Consider the following 16,144-nt stretch of genomic DNA (forward strand, 5'->3'; position numbering starts at 1 on the left):
ATTAATTATGCATCGGATACAATTTTTAAAATTTGTGACAATATAATATATTTAATATCCTATTGTTAGCGCAATAGATATTTGTGGTTTATATTTATGTTTATGTTGATGATCTATAAAGAATTTTACTAGTAGTGCCCTTGTCATCCACATAACATCCCAAATAAGGCATGTTCCACCTAAATAATGACTCAAAATATATGTCCATTTTCACAAAATAGAGTAATTTTCTTATATATATATCTCATTAATTTATATAAAATGTAATATTAATTTTAATATCGTATATTCTTGAAATAAATAATAAAAAAGTTTTTTTTAAATATTAAGAGATATAAAGAATAAAATAAAAAATTTGACTTGATATAATATTAATTATAATTTTTTAAAATTTTGTGAGAAAATAAAAGTGAGAACCTTTACAATAAACGACAACGTGCTGATTATGTCACGTACTCACGTGGGTTATAATTAATTCAATTTTTATTTATTTATTTATTTATTTTTTAATGAAATGGATATTATAATAATAATAAAAATAGTCATTTTTTTCCCCTTTGAAGATTTCTCTTAATCTTCTTCATAAAAAATAATCATAGTTTTTCCTTCTTTGTCAATGGAGACCTTTTTCTCACAGTTATTTATTTTTATAATGATTTTATTATATGTATTTATGACGAATATTAGTTGAAATTTGATGAAAAAAGTCAATGCATCTTTGAATTTTAATATGAATGAAAATTCAAAAGTTGAAAACAAAAAAATCAAACCAATAAATGATATAACTTGAATTTGAGAACTCTAGCTCTCAAAGTCAGAGAGTCTAATCTAATTTAATCAGTAGTCTAAGATTATTTAGGAAATAATTTCCCTTGTACCATAAAAATAGATTTATTTTTTTTATTATTTATCTCCAATTATAAATACTTTTTTTAAATAATACTTTAATTATTAATTTATTAATAAGCTCTTATTTAATATAAATAAAATTTATCATGAATAATAAATTATTTAATTTTTAATAAAGAGATATGAGTAGATGTATATTAGAAAAATACTAAATAAAATTTATTATTTTAATTATGTTAATTATATTTTTTAATATACATAAAAATAAAAATAAACTTATTTATATAATTTTTTATTAAAAAATATTTTAATTCAAACTGTAATGGAGAGAAATTTAGATTTTTTAATTTTTTAATTTTTAATATCACTTTTTTTATAAAAAATTTATCATTAGATAAAATCTCATTGGGGAAATAATAAAATAAGACAAATCCCAATGATATGCTTTGATATTAGAGTGTTTTATATATTGAAAAATAGGGTGAAAAAAATAGTCCAGGGTTTTCCCACCCCAAAGCAAAGCTGTAAAAAGAATTATTAGGTGTATTCAGTGTACATATATATTTTTTCACAATTATATGGAATTCATTCTCTATATAATAGGAATGATTCACTTTCTATAAAAAAAGAAGTGCTATTTTTTAGTACTCTGAGTGTACCTAATAATTAGCTAAGCTGTAATTAGTTTAACACACAAAAAAGTTAATTTCAAGAATGCCCCAAAGTGCCAAACCTTATCAATAAAATAATTTGGAGATTAATCCAAGAAAAGACCAAAGTCTTTATTGTGTAATAGCACACATTTATCTAAACATTTTTTTTAATATTTTTTTAGAACAAAGAGATTATTTTTATTTTTTATATTCAATGAAACACACAACCAATTACGATTAATCAAATATAAATATTAATTATTATTTTTTTATAACCCAGCATCCGATGGTTTACTTACCTCAATTATTTTGAAGTCGAACTATTATTGGATCATAGTTTTTTCTATTCACGAGACTCGAATTTAAGACTTTAACTCTTCTTTAGCATTCTTAATAGAGTGAGAAAATTGAGGAGAAATTAAAAAAGAAAAATAAAGAGAAAAGAAAAAAAAATAAATTAAGGTTTCATTTATTTTACGAAAAATGATTTATATATAAAAATATTTTTTATTATTTAATTATAATATTAAATTAATGATATTTATTTATTTTATATATGTATATGTATATTTACATTTTAATAAGATTTTTAAAATTTAAAAAATAAAAAATAATTTTCTCTTTTAAAAAATAGAAGTCGTTTTTTTTAAAAATGACTTAATTTTTCTTCAACTAAGAAAATATTTTTCATTGATCAATTTTTTTGAGTGTTTCAAAATATCAAAAAATATAAAAAATATTTTTTAAAAAAATATTTTTTATGAAATAAACGGAGCATAAATTTCTTTTCTATTATTTAGATATTTTACTAAAATAGAAAAAAAATAAAATTTTCCTCTATGCTCCAAAATATCAAAAAAAATAAAAAATATTTTTTTAAAAAATATTTTTTATCAAATAAATAGAGCATAAATTTCTTTTCTATTATTTAGATATTTTGCTAAAATAGAAAAAAATAAAATTTTCCTCCTAACAAAATTATTTAATTACTGTAAATTTATGATTTTATTAATATATGATGTTATGAGTGTATAAGTAATTTTATTGCAAATGATATCTAATTCTAATCATTTCTTTCTATTTCACTCTAAATTGAAAAAAAATATTTTAGTTGATGAAGAAAAATTAAAAAATATAATTTCTTTTTATTTTTTTTATTTTTTCATATTTATTTTCTCTTTAAATAAAGAAAATGTGATAAAATTTTTTTTTTTTTCTTTCCGCTATTTCTCTGAGTCCAAACAAGGGCTAAGGGAATCAAGTAGTTCCACTTTACTTAATCTCCATTGTGTAATTAATACTCATGTTAGAAAAAAAAACAAAAGAAAAATAAAAACAAAAACAGAAGAAGGAAGGGGAAAAACCCAAGAAACAGAGTACCTTAAAACAAGGAGGGAGACATTTCAAATAGTCAGCAGCAGCAGGAGCAGGAGCAGAAGCAGAAGCTGAAACAGAGACAGAAAAGAAAGAGAGAGAACAACCCCAAACCAAACGCAGATCCCTCCATTATTATAATTTTCTATTTCATTAAATGCTTATTTATTTATTTTTCAATATATTTAATATGTTGTTTAATTATTGAGGGCAACTCTAGGGTTTTACTTCTCTCTAGCCTGAGAAGTCTCTAGAACAAAGGCTCCCCTCATACATAGATAAGCACACGCTCAAAGTAGAGACGCAAAAAGAAAGAGAGAGAGAGAGAGAGAGAGAGAGAGAGAGAGAGAGAGATGGAAAGGGAAAGTGGAAGGATGGAGAAGCCAAGGTGTTACTTGGATATCAGCATAGGAGGAGAGCTCGAAGGGAGGATTGTGGTGGAGCTCTATAACGACGTCGTGCCTAAAACTGTTGAGAATTTCAGAGCTCTTTGCACCGGCGAGAAAGGCATTGGGCCTCACACTGGTGTCCCCCTCCATTACAAGGTCCGTCCTCCTTTTCCTTTCTATGTTATGAGTGACTATCTGTTTATGTATTGTATGTATGTATGAATGCATGTGGGTATCTGGATTCTAGTTGATTCGTTGATGAAAAGACGTCGGTGTCCTTCGATGATAGTGGTCATACTGGGATTTTTAGCTATTGATATTGAATAAATTCTTTCGGATCAAAGTATTCATTTATGGGTTCTTGTTCATATTTTCTGTTGTTAACTTCCTTTCCGCCGTATTTTTTCATTTGGGTACTTTTGAGATTATTAAGGGCATTACAGTCTTTTGATTTTCCACTTGTTGCCCTAATGTTGGATAAGATTCTTGTTTTTAGTTGTTCTTTCGCAATCTTTTTTTTTTTCTACTTTTTTTTTTTCTGTGACTTGTAGACATGAAAATCTCATCTGGGTGTTAGTTGGTTTCTGTTCCGATGAGGCAAGGAGGTGAACATTTTGAGGAATTGTAATCTGTGCCCGTTTCATTTAATTTTGCTTTTTCAGGATGCTTTTTGTTTGTGTTAAAATATGATATTAGTTATGGATTCAGGTTATGGGCCATGGCAGGTAGTTATTGTCATTATATTTCTATCAACTATTTGGAACATTTCATTTGTTAGAATTAAAATTAAAATGAATGCAACGGTTGATTATCCTATTTATCATTATTTGTTTATTTATTTTTCTTTGGGTCGTCTGAATTTGGTGCTATTTGTGGATTGAAGTTTTGTGGTAAAAGTAGGTTTTGATGCTCTTGATTATTGTCAGAAATGTGTTTTTTTCCCCTATTAGGCTTAAAGAAATGGTTTCAGATATCGGAAGCTAAAAATTTTTTGCAGGTTTGACATTGATTTTTGTCATTTCTGATTCTTTCTTCATAAATTGGTCCACCTAATCTTGATGCTAAAACTGCCATTGATTACTCTTATTCAATATGACAACAAACTCATCATAAAATTTTTCTTTTATGTAGCATATGGTGAAAAGTGATCCATACAGTCGAATCCAACTATTTTGCAATTAAGGCTTAGCTATTGTTGTTGTTGTTTATAGAATGGTTATAAATGCACTTCAGAAGAGTATTGAAAGTTTCCTTTAGTTGATTTATACTTTATATAATTTGGATGTTAGGGATGTCGATTTCATCGAGTCATCAAAGGTTTTATGGTGCAAGGTGGAGATATCTCAGCAGGAGATGGTACCGGTGGTGAATCTATTTATGGCTTGAAATTTGACGATGAGAATTTTGAACTGAAACATGAAAGGAAAGGCATGCTATCCGTGGCCAATGCTGGTGCCAATACAAATGGATCCCAATTCTTCATAACAACAACCCGTACATCTCATTTGGATGGGAAACATGTTGTATTTGGGAAGGTTGTTAAAGGAATGGGAGTTGTTCGTTCAATTGAGCACGTCAACACTGGTGATGGTGACTGTCCTACTGTTGATGTTATAATTGCGGATTGTGGGGAGATTCCTGCAGGGGCAGATGATGGAATATCAAATTTCTTTAAGGATGGTGATATTTATCCTGATTGGCCAGCAGACCTTAGTGAGAGTCCTAATGAACTTTCTTGGTGGATGGATGCTGTGGATTCTATCAAGGCTTTTGGAAATGAACACTACAAGGTAATGGATTTCATAATATGGTTTGTGCTTGTTTTACTGTTTAATTTTCTTTTTCCAAAGTTTACATCAGAAGAAATTTTAACTTTAGCATGTGTCAGAACAAATGATAATTCAGTAATCAAATTGTGCTTTTGGACATTCTTTTTCTAAAATCTACTTTTTCAGAAGTTGAAGAAATCTTAGGCTGCTTATTATTTTGCTTCTTTTCATTTTTTATTTGTTTCCTCCCCTCAACACATTTCTTATGTTGATAAAATACTAACTATTGATTACAGAAACAAGACTATAAGATGGCACTCAGAAAATATCGCAAGGCTTTACGTTATCTGGATATCTGCTGGGAGAAAGATGGGATTGATGAAGGTGAGCAGTCTGTTTTCTTATATATAATTTGTTTTACTTCAATGATTAATACCGCTAAGCCCATTGTATTTCAATTTAATTTGAATGAATTTCATTTTTCTTCCGGTGGCTGTACAGAAAAGAGCTCTTCTCTGAGAAAGACAAAGTCACAGATATTCACAAACAGCGCTGTAAGTTCTTTGTTCACTATTCTCTAGATTGTTTTGACTACTACTGACTGCTAAATACATTGGAAGACATATCATCAGGAAAGTGATATGCAATTGGAACAGTAGAAATACAGTTGTCAAAGTTTTTTTCTTTATTTATTGCAGCTTAATTCTATGCTACGTAAGAAAATCTGTCTTTCATGTTGTGGGGCGTTTTATTTGTTTGATAATACTGGAATGGATAAATAGTGGAAGTGCAAGTATGAATGTTGGCCAGAATGATAAAAGATGCATTGAAGAGCAGTGTGATGTCACAGTAATCTTTATTTGTCTGATAATAGCTGTTGTATAGTGAGATCAGAATTGGTTTTCAAAGTTTTGGCTCGATCTGTGTCTTATTTGAATACTACTTTTCTCAAGTAGCTGATATTTTGCTTGTTAGTACAGGCTTGCAAGTTAAAATTGGGAGATCTGAAAGGAGCATTGTTGGACACAGATTTTGCAATGCGTGAAGGAGATAACAATGTGAAAGCTTTATTTCGGCAGGGACAGGTTAACATCTGTTATTGGCAATGATTTCTATATCCCATGTGTTGTTTATTCCAAGCATGCATATTGCATGTGTAGCCCCCATCCTCCTTTATCCCATGTGTTATTTATTGCAAGCATGCATATTGCATGTGTAGAAAGTGTTGCGACTTTTTTGGTTTTTATTGTTTCTGATAATAATGGATTCCTATTCTGTATTCTTTAGGCACACATGGCTCTTAATGACATTGATGCTGCTGTTGAAAGCTTCAAGAAGGCCGTGCAGTTGGAGCCAAATGATGGTTAGTGATCAAATAGGCCTCTGCTTCACATGGAAATTTTTTTGCTGTTTTATAATGAATTTGCTCAGCAGATTTATCATTTTGACCATATCATATACTGGATTAATCAAATTGTTTAATAGGTAGCACATTTGTTATTTAAATGAAATCTGTTGAGACTAGCTGATGGTTTAGTTTTGTTCTCTGGTACCTTTCAGCTGGAATAAAAAAGGAGCTTGCAGCTGCTAGGAAGAAGGTTGGTAGATTAAATTAAATCTGTTACATCTTATAGCAACAAATGCTTATGTTCAGCCGGGTAATGAACATTTCAACTTCTTACAGATTAACGATAGGCGTGATCAGGAGAAAAAGCAGTATCGGAAGATGTTCCAATAGTACTTACCTTTCCAATTGGTATGTGAATTGATCTTTTGAAAATTATTTTCCCCCCTTGTTGCTTAAAATTGGGAATTGCCAAGTGATGGTTTTGATACAGGCTGCTGATTCCTTAAATGTTCAAAGCATCAGATTTCTTGTGATATTTCATAGGGTGGTGGACTCAACTGGTTCAGGCCTTTTTTTGTTACAAAACTCTGTTATTCTGGAGTGAGTATTAGGTATTTGGCATTCAGCTTCTGCATTTTGTATATTTTTTTCCTAGTTCAAACACGTTGACAAATTAACCTTTTTTGACATGCAATCTTGTATGCTTGATTCTTCTTTACTTAAGGGCTACATGGAATGCATCCTTCTGATATTCCATCTTTTACTTTTTCAGGTTTTGTTAGAGAGCAGGAGAATCTTAGCAAAGTCAACTGTAAAAATCAGATGCTTGAACCAATTCTTGTTAGAGTTTCCATGGACGTTCAATTAGGAAAGTAGGTTTAGTGAAACTTGAAACTGGTTTATATGGAGGAATTACTACTTCTTGTTGTCATGTTCCAGGAAAAATTTGAGAATAAAAGAAAAACGTTTTTGACTTTAGCCAGACGAGTATTTTCTTTTCTTTTAATGGTGGGGTAATCTTTTGGGCTATTTCATCTATCATCTGTCAAAGAATATTAGTTGCATTAATTTAGCCTGTTGATAATATTCCAGTCTAATGTTTCATGCTCATTTCTAAGGTTTCAGTTTGATAGCGTGATCATCCTCTTATTGAACCTTTTTGCGAAAATGCAGCATTGCATGAAACATGGCCCAATGGGCAAAAATACAAAGGTTCAGTAAAAGAACAAGATTGTCAAGTAAAGACTCAAAGCCTTATTCTAGCCAAACCCACAAAATTAAACTCGGTCTAGGAGTCTCGCTGAAGCAAAACACCTAACCCTATAGAGTGTATAGAGTCACCACTAAAGGCTGTTGCCGGAGATAGAACCCATACAAAGCCACCATTAGCTGTTATTGGAAATAGAATGAATTAGCAGGCTGATACTATCACACTACCTCATTAGGCAGGACAACAATTGCTGATCAAAAGTATTACCTTGGACATCAAATTAATCAGGTGCTAGATCATTTGTCATGTTTTACCCCTTTGTAAGGTATGACATGTTCCCGTAGCATATCTAATAAATTATTAAACTTCACCTCATGATAATCTATTAAAATATACTACAAAGGATTTTAAAAAAAATTCAATTCATTTTAAAATTTGAAGTGATAATAAATGGTTATTGAAATGCTTTTAAATAAGGTTTATGCCGTAAATTTTGTTTTGAATTAATTAGGTATTTTTAGAATTTTACAAAAATTTCGGCATGATAACGGTTAAAATTTAAGAAAACAGTTCTTCTTTTCACAAAAAAAAAATAATTTATAATAGTGCACAAAATTAAGTCTCAATATTTCCATCATTTCACAAATCATCTTTCTCATTCTCATCTCAAAAGGAATCAATATTTATTCATGAAAATCAAGGGAGTTTATGTTATCATAATTTACATAGTTAAAGTTACAAAAGAAATAAAATTACAATATTTATAAACTCAAAATGTTATACAAGACTTCTTATACAACTGCTTAATACAACTCAACTCAACTCAATTAAGTTTTATCCCAAAAATTTAGGGTTGACTATATGAATTCTCTTTCTCCACTCTAAACGATTTTTGGTTAAGATACAACTGCTCAATGTCTATACAAATACATATAAATACAAAATATATCAAAATAATTTACAACTGTATACCTAGTATATACCCGGGACCAAATCACAATTGCTCCAACTACTGCTACCAGTAAGCTACTTAGCAGTCCTCTCTTTACTCTTGCCTGCGACATCATAAACAAGCCATCGCTGAGTATTATACTTAGTGGTGCACAACATAAAACTTCAAAACTCAATATAAATCATAATTTATCAAACTTAATCAATCATAATTTCAAACACATGAAAACTATCACAATATTTCTAAATCAAAGAATTATTTAATAAAATCACATTTTATTCCAAACAATCATAAAACACAAATGTTACTGAAAATCACACAGTTTAGAATATAACACAAATTTTCAAGTCGTCCCAATAACCAAAGGCTAATGGGGAACACAAGGGCTAGCTAGCATATATATGAGTACTCATCCAAGTTGTCCTCAACTAGCAACACACCTCTCCAACCAGAGAGGGAAAACAAATTTAAGTCATCTCACTAGGCAAGCTAGTGAAGAATACAAATCACATAGTTATGTCAACTGTGGTTTCAAACCATATTCAAACAATTTCCATTCACCAAAATGTATTTACCTTGTAACACCCTTATGTTTATTAGTTTTATACATTTTATTGTTTCGGTGATCAGTGTCAGTTCGGACAATCAAGGGGCTTAGAACTATATTTAAGTCACCTAGAAAAGCCACAGACAAAAATTAATAGCAGTTACATGAAGGTAAAATAGAAATTAAAAAAACAAGGCATAATGGATTAAATGAACTAAGGCCACAGCGATGGGTGACCGAACCGGTAAGTGACTGTGAGGTCAGTCGCTGCCCTATTTTCGAGTAGGACCTTATGGCACCTCAGATCTAAAGATTTTTGCGAAGCTAATGGTAATGTGAAAATCACAGAAAAGAATAGAGAACCAGCTCAAATAATTGAACCAGAGTTCTGGAAGCATTTCAGTGCTATTACAAAAACGGATTAGACTGCTAAGGGGCAAAATGGTCAATTCACCCTTAGAGGTGACTTTCTGCCTAAATGTCCAATAAAATGTAGGAAATTAAAATTATGAAAAATAGATTAAAAGTGGAGAGGTTAATGGAGGAAAGGAAAAAGAAAAGAATAGAAAAAGGTAAATTATGACATAACCATTAGATAAGCATGGTGTAATAAAAATTTATAAATTATATTTTTGAAATTATGGGATAATTACTACATAAAGGGACAAATAAAGAAAAAAAAATTAAAATTTCAATCTTCTTCTTTGAGGTACCATCCACCTTTCTCTCACCTTTCTCTCTCATATTTCTTCCTCCATTGATAGGGGTTAAAAGCTTGAATTTTCTTAACTCCCTCCCATAATTTCCCTAAATTCCAATACCACAATCCATCCTTAGGCCTAGATAAACTATTTGGGAACAAGAAGGAATAGAAAAAATTGAAGAATTTGGAGCTTTGGAAATTCAAGAAAGAGGTAAGTAAATCCAAACTTTCTTTTTGAATAATTGAGTAAATTGAAGTGGAAATGGATGAATTTATATTGAGAAACTTGAAAAAAATGCATGATTGGGAGGAGAAGAAATTTTGGCTAGCCTTGGATTTGAGGAGAATTGAAGTGTTTCAATCTAATTAGACTTGTATTCATACCTAAAGGACTAAGGATAGGTGATTAGTATGCTTAAATTGAGTGAATTATGACAATTAGAAATTAGGGTTCTTGGCAATTGGGAAATTAGGGAAAATTTAGAGATTTTGGTGAATTGATGCTTAATTGATATAATTGATGCTTAAATTGGTCAATTGGTGTGTTTATGAGTGTGATTGAAGGCATGTAATGAATTGAAGTGTAAATGCGGTAATGTTCAAATCTGGACAGCTTGACCTTGGTCCACTCAAATGGCCATTACTGAAATTCTGTTTCTCCAATTAGTGTGGGGCCAATTAGAGATGAGCAACAATTTTCATGCAGAAACCTTACCCTAAAAATGATGACAAGTTGGTGTAAAATTTAGTTAAATCTGGATTAAGTACCCTGCCACTGGATAAAACTGACTATATGCACAGTACATGTTCAAATGATCATAATTTGGTGTAGAAAAGTCCAAATGACCTAATTTTTATACCATTGGAAAGCTTAGACATAGTAGAACAACTTTCATGAAGAACACAAACTCAAATTCTGACCATAACCTGGTCAAATTGACAACCAAACTTAGGTCACTAAATCTGTCAGACCTAAATTTGCCCAGAATTTCTAGGTTTTGACCAATTTGGCCAGCCTTAGTAAAAATAGCATAACTTGAGCTACAAAACACCAAATGGAGTGTTTCAAAAAGGCAATTAAATATAAGATATTAAGGAACAACTTTGATGAAGAAAAGTTAATCAAATTTTGTAATCCATCTCTGGCCCATGGGCCTCACTTGTCCCTTGGGAGGTTTCATTCCCAAAAGCGCGTGAGGAAGGCTCCCACATATATGGCCCAAATCTTTTCTTCATGTGGGACACGGTTTTCACCCGTTGAACAAGCACGTCCCAACCCCATGTCGTGACAAGCCCACCTCGCACCACACATACCAAAAATGTCTAGTGATATTGTCCGCTCGCCCTCACGGTTTTAAAACGCGTCACTAGGGGTTATGAACCACCAACTTATAAACCCTCTCTCCGTGTTTTGTCGATGTGGATTTGCCTAGGTGTTACAATCCACCCCCTTATGGGACTCTTGCCCCACCATCGCTCAAGGTTGCAATACCACAAATGTAATGGCCACTAGTGAAATTGTCCGCAGCCCTCACGCTTTAAAGCGCGCCACTAGGGGTTACGAACCACCAACTTATAAACCCTCTCTCCGTGTTTTGTCGATGTGGGATTTGCCTAGGTGTTACAATCCACCCCCTTATGGGACTGTTTGCCCCACCATCGCTCAAGGTTGCAATACCACAAATGTAATGGCCCGGCCCACTAGTGAAATTGTCCGCTCTTGGCTGAAGCCCTCACGGTTTTAAAACGCGTCACTAGGGGTTACGAACCACCAACTTATAAACCCAGCATCTCTCCCGTGTTTTGTCGATGTGGGATTTGCCTAGGGTGTTACAAATTTTCACTGTAGATAGGTCCAATGGAACAGTAAATCCAAGTGACCAAAACTGAAATTTTGGAAACTCTCTTAGGGAGTTTGACATTTAAATTGGCAATCAATGCCAATATAATTATAACCCAAAATGTGGTATGTGGAGGTAATTAGAATTAGCATACCTATTAAGATTGAGAAAGTCAATATTTTACCCAATTAGTCAAATGAATGGTAATTACCATAACAAAAATATAAAGAACTCAACTTATAGGACTATATAAGTAAATGGGGAATGCAAAATTCAATTGTTGAAATTATTCTTAGAAATAATTTCGATAGGCATTGAAACACTTTAATTTTGTGTTTCAGTGGAAAAAGAGACCGTAAAAGATAAGGAAAAAGTGAGTTAAAGCAGAGAGGCGACTCATTCGAGATTTGTACACAACTAATTTTGTTTAAGTGATTTTATTTTTGTAATTGAGTTGAATGAGTTGTAACTATAAATTGCTTTGGTTGCAATTTATGATTTTCTCCTTGAATTTATTTAATTATGTGTTGCCAACCCTATAAGGGAAATTTCTTTGAATGAAATGTGTTATGTGATTTGAAATGCAATTATTTGAATGAAATTTTTATGAATTGGTTTTTAAACTACAGTTAGCATGACAGTCCCGTTTGGAACTCTCCAGTAGTAACTGCTATTAGGGGTTTGGCAATTAAAATTGCTTATGTCTCCCATTAATCACGGTTAGTGGGGTAAGACTATATGAGTACTCATTAGCTAGCCAACCTTTCCCTTATTAATAACGGTTAGTGAGGTGATTTGCTTTATCGTGGTGTAAAACATGACATTGATCGTGAAATTTTATGTCATGATCTAGGCTGTATGTTCTTAGCAACACCTTTTTCTTTGAGATTTGTGAAATATGATTGAAATGATGGTTTTTAGTGATTTGATAATTTGATATGTTTCATTATTATGAAAACTTTGATTTGTTATGAATTGATTTATTTTATTTTATAATATTTTGTTTATATTAGTTGTACACATTGGGTAAAATTACTCAGCGATGGCTTTTCTTACTGTCGTAGATAGAAAAAAGGATAAAGCAGCAGAGTGAGCTGCTTGGAACTGAGATTAGAGTTTATTTTGGATTTATTCCGGGTATATCAGTTATACCCCTTTGTAAATTTTCTTTTGATCTAAATTAAATTGTATGTATCCATATGTGAACGTTGAGCAGTTATATAAAAAATATACTATCATTTTGGTTAATGTAAATTTTTATAATATAAACTTGTTTATTTTATTTATAAATGCAGTAGTTAAACTTCTTTGGGAATTCTATAAATTGTGGTTTTGCTTGAAATTGTGTTGAATTGAGAATGGATGGTGATGAGTATAAATGGAGTTGTGGGAATTATAAATATTGGGAGTATTTTTAACACATTTTTAAGAACTGTTTTCTCCAATTTTAGCTGGCATTCTGCCGAATTTTTTGTAAAATTTTCGAAAATCCTAATTTAATAAAAAATTTAATTTATGACCTAAACTTCAATTAATGTTTTGAATAATTATTCAATATTACCCACCATTTTAAAAATAAATGAAAATTATTTTAAAATTCCTTGTAGTATATTTAATGGGTTATCGGTAGGTGAAGTTCAGCAATTTATTAGGTATACTACGGGATCATATTATGCCTTACGGAAGGATAAGGTATGACATACCATTTCACAATCACATTTCATTCAAAACAAATATCCAAAAGGGGTTGACAACATACAATTTCTCAAAACACTTCAAATTTCATTCAAAATCGGCTCACCTCCTGCTACAATGGTACAAAATGGCCAACATCTGCCTTTCTAAAATTATAAACTCATTTTACAAAATTAAAGTGCTCATTCAAGCCATTTACAATTTAAAAACAAAGGGAGAGTTTAGTTGTGCACAAACCTCTTTATACTCCTTTTACTTAGTTTAATTTTTCCACTCTTTAGGAGGCTCCTTTTCTACTAAAAATACACAATGGAAATGTCTTAATACTTATCCCAATTATCTACAATAACAAATCAAATGAATGCCTAAGTTACTTATGCAAATTCAAGGAGTTTGGGTTCTAGACAATTTTATGCCCTGACTTTTGAACCCAATTTCAACCTAGTTCTAGTCATAATTTGGTGAGGTGTTCTTCATGAAAGTTGTTCCTCTATGTCTTAGTTTTATTTTTCAATTTGAATCACTCAATTTGGAGTTCTGGATCTCAAGTTATGGCCAAAACATTAAACACTGTTCCAAGGGTCATATCCTGAAATTTCATGTTTTCTAGATTTATATCCTAATTTTTCATTCTATATCCGAGCATCTTAAGCTCATAATTTGGCCCTGACCCCTAAAACAATATTTTAGGTCTTTGTCTGAGGTTTCGAAATCATTTTGAATCACTTCAATTGGAGTTTTGTAGAGGAAGTTATGGCCTAATAACCATTTAGAGGTTACAAGGCTAATTAGCTAAGGAGCAGGAATTCTAGATTTAGGATTCTTGACTTATCCCAATAATTATTTTATCTTTCCCTAAGAACTGGGTTCTGGTCAAAACATAAAATTTTTGGTTCAATGTCTTATGAGAACATTGGCTTTAGAATCACCTAATTTGTATTTTTGTAACCTAAGTTATGACAATTTTGCCAAAACTGGTCAGATGATTCATTGTTCATGATTTCCAGGTTAGTCCAGAATCAGGACAGATTTGCTGAACCAATTTTGTCTAGAAATTTGATCAACTTAGGATCATAATTTGGCTTTATGGTCTTCATAAGAATTGTTCTCCTATGTCTCAGGTTTTCATTGGTTCAAGTATCACCTAATTTAAAGTTTTCTAGAGTGAGTTATACCTAATTTACTAAGTACTATTCATTTAATCATTTTTTGTCTGGTCCAGAATTACAATCCGGATTCAAACCAAATTTAGGGCAACCTATGATTAGTTTCTGGACAAGGTGTCTGCATGAAATTTCTACCATTATGTCTTAGGTTTCATTAATTGGCCTCACACTAATTGGAGCTATGTAACTTAATTTATACCCATTCAAACCTACTGGACTCAAGGGTCCAGAATTCCAGCAACTTAACACACTACAATTCCATCAATTCCTTCATTAATTCAACATAAATTCTCAACTAAAGTATGCTAAATGACCATAATTAGGCCTTATAACATCAATTGCATAACATACCACCTAAGCCCTAATTTTCATAAACCCTGATTTTTCCATCTTACTAATTCATGCAATTTCATGCAAGCTCACTTTCCTAATCATATATACAACATCACTTAAGCAAGAATTCATCATCAATTCAATCAAAACACATCAAACCCTAGTATTCCTCAAGCTGGCCAAAACTCATCCTTCCCCATACATGCATGATTTTCATGCTTCTTCATGAAATTGCCCCATATTCAAACTCAATTCCATGCCTACACAATTAATTAAGCTAGAGAGATGACTTACCTCTAGTTGAGCTTTTCAATCTTCAATTTCCTTTACTTGTTTCTTAAATTTCTCTCTTCCAATCTTCCACCCAAAGTAAGATATTAAGTTTTTGTTGAGGTGGCTATGAATTTTATGGAATAAACTAGGGTTTTAGAAACTTAGTTTGGTCATTAATGGAGGAAAATGATAAGGGAAAGAGAGAGGGATGGAGCCAGCCACTTTTGGAAGGAAGAAGACAATTTGTTTTCTTTTAATTTTTGATCTTTTAATATGATAATTATCCCCAAAATTCATAATTTAAAAATTAAAATTTTTAATTGTGTCATGCTTATGTCATAATTTAATTTAAAATTTAAAATTTCATTTCTTTCTTTTCTTTTCCATACACATTTCTATATTTTTTATTCTCTTTCAATATTTTAATCTCATACAATTTAATGGACATTTAGGTTAAAAGTCATCTCTTGAAGTGAATTGACCAAAATGCCCCTCATCGGGTAATAATGTATCTTTTTTCATAACACTCGATGAGTCTTTAAGTTTTGATTCATTTTATAGTGTTTGTTCCCTTTTTATTTCTATGATTTTCTAATTTCCAATAGTTTCCAAATAATTCTTTCATTAATGTCTCCATAGGATCCCATACGAATTTAGGATAGCAACTGAACTTATAGTTGCTTCCCATGTTGGTCACTCATCGCTGTGGTCTAGGCTCATTTAACCTATTGGTGCTCCATTTCTTTTATTTTTATCCAATTTCATTTGATCCTTATCAATTTTATTTGTGGCTTTTTTATGTAATTTAAGTATGATTATAGACATTCTAACTGTCCGGACAGACATTAGTCACCGGAACAGTAGAACGTCTAGGACTACTTAGTATGAGGGTGTTAATTACTGCTATACGAGATTGAGATGTCATGAATTCTACCATCTCCCCCTCCTACGACTACTGTGGTGGTATCTCTCCAGTGGTAATTTTTTTTTACATATTAGAATTTGTTTTATATTATTATTTTATCTGTAGTTGAGAAAATAT

The 16,144-nt window shown here is 31.3% G+C and overlaps 1 protein-coding gene across 4 annotated transcripts; it reads left to right on the plus strand.

The window, feature by feature from the left end:
• The first annotated feature begins 2,852 nt into the window (after positions 1–2,852).
• Positions 2,853–7,360, plus strand: LOC110645593 (peptidyl-prolyl cis-trans isomerase CYP40). 4 transcript variants are annotated; one of them, XM_021798802.2, is made up of 10 exons: positions 2,853–3,421; positions 4,555–5,055; positions 5,331–5,418; positions 5,536–5,588; positions 6,015–6,119; positions 6,322–6,397; positions 6,595–6,632; positions 6,719–6,790; positions 6,926–6,993; positions 7,155–7,360. In XM_021798802.2, exons 1-8 carry the CDS (start codon positions 3,230–3,232, stop codon positions 6,770–6,772), a joined length of 1,107 nt encoding a protein of 368 aa, XP_021654494.2. In that variant the 5' UTR covers positions 2,853–3,229; the 3' UTR covers positions 6,773–6,790; positions 6,926–6,993; positions 7,155–7,360. The 4 variants fall into 4 exon arrangements, with proteins under 4 accessions (XP_021654494.2, XP_021654495.2, XP_021654492.2 ...); XM_021798803.2 differs by having other exon boundaries at positions 6,926–6,982; XM_021798800.2 differs by having other exon boundaries at positions 2,854–3,421; positions 6,873–6,993.
• Positions 7,361–16,144: the final 8,784 nt, after the last annotated feature.

The sequence above is a fragment of the Hevea brasiliensis genome, chromosome 15 (assembly GCF_030052815.1).
Source record: "Hevea brasiliensis isolate MT/VB/25A 57/8 chromosome 15, ASM3005281v1, whole genome shotgun sequence".
NCBI classification, from domain to species: domain Eukaryota; kingdom Viridiplantae; phylum Streptophyta; class Magnoliopsida; order Malpighiales; family Euphorbiaceae; genus Hevea; species Hevea brasiliensis.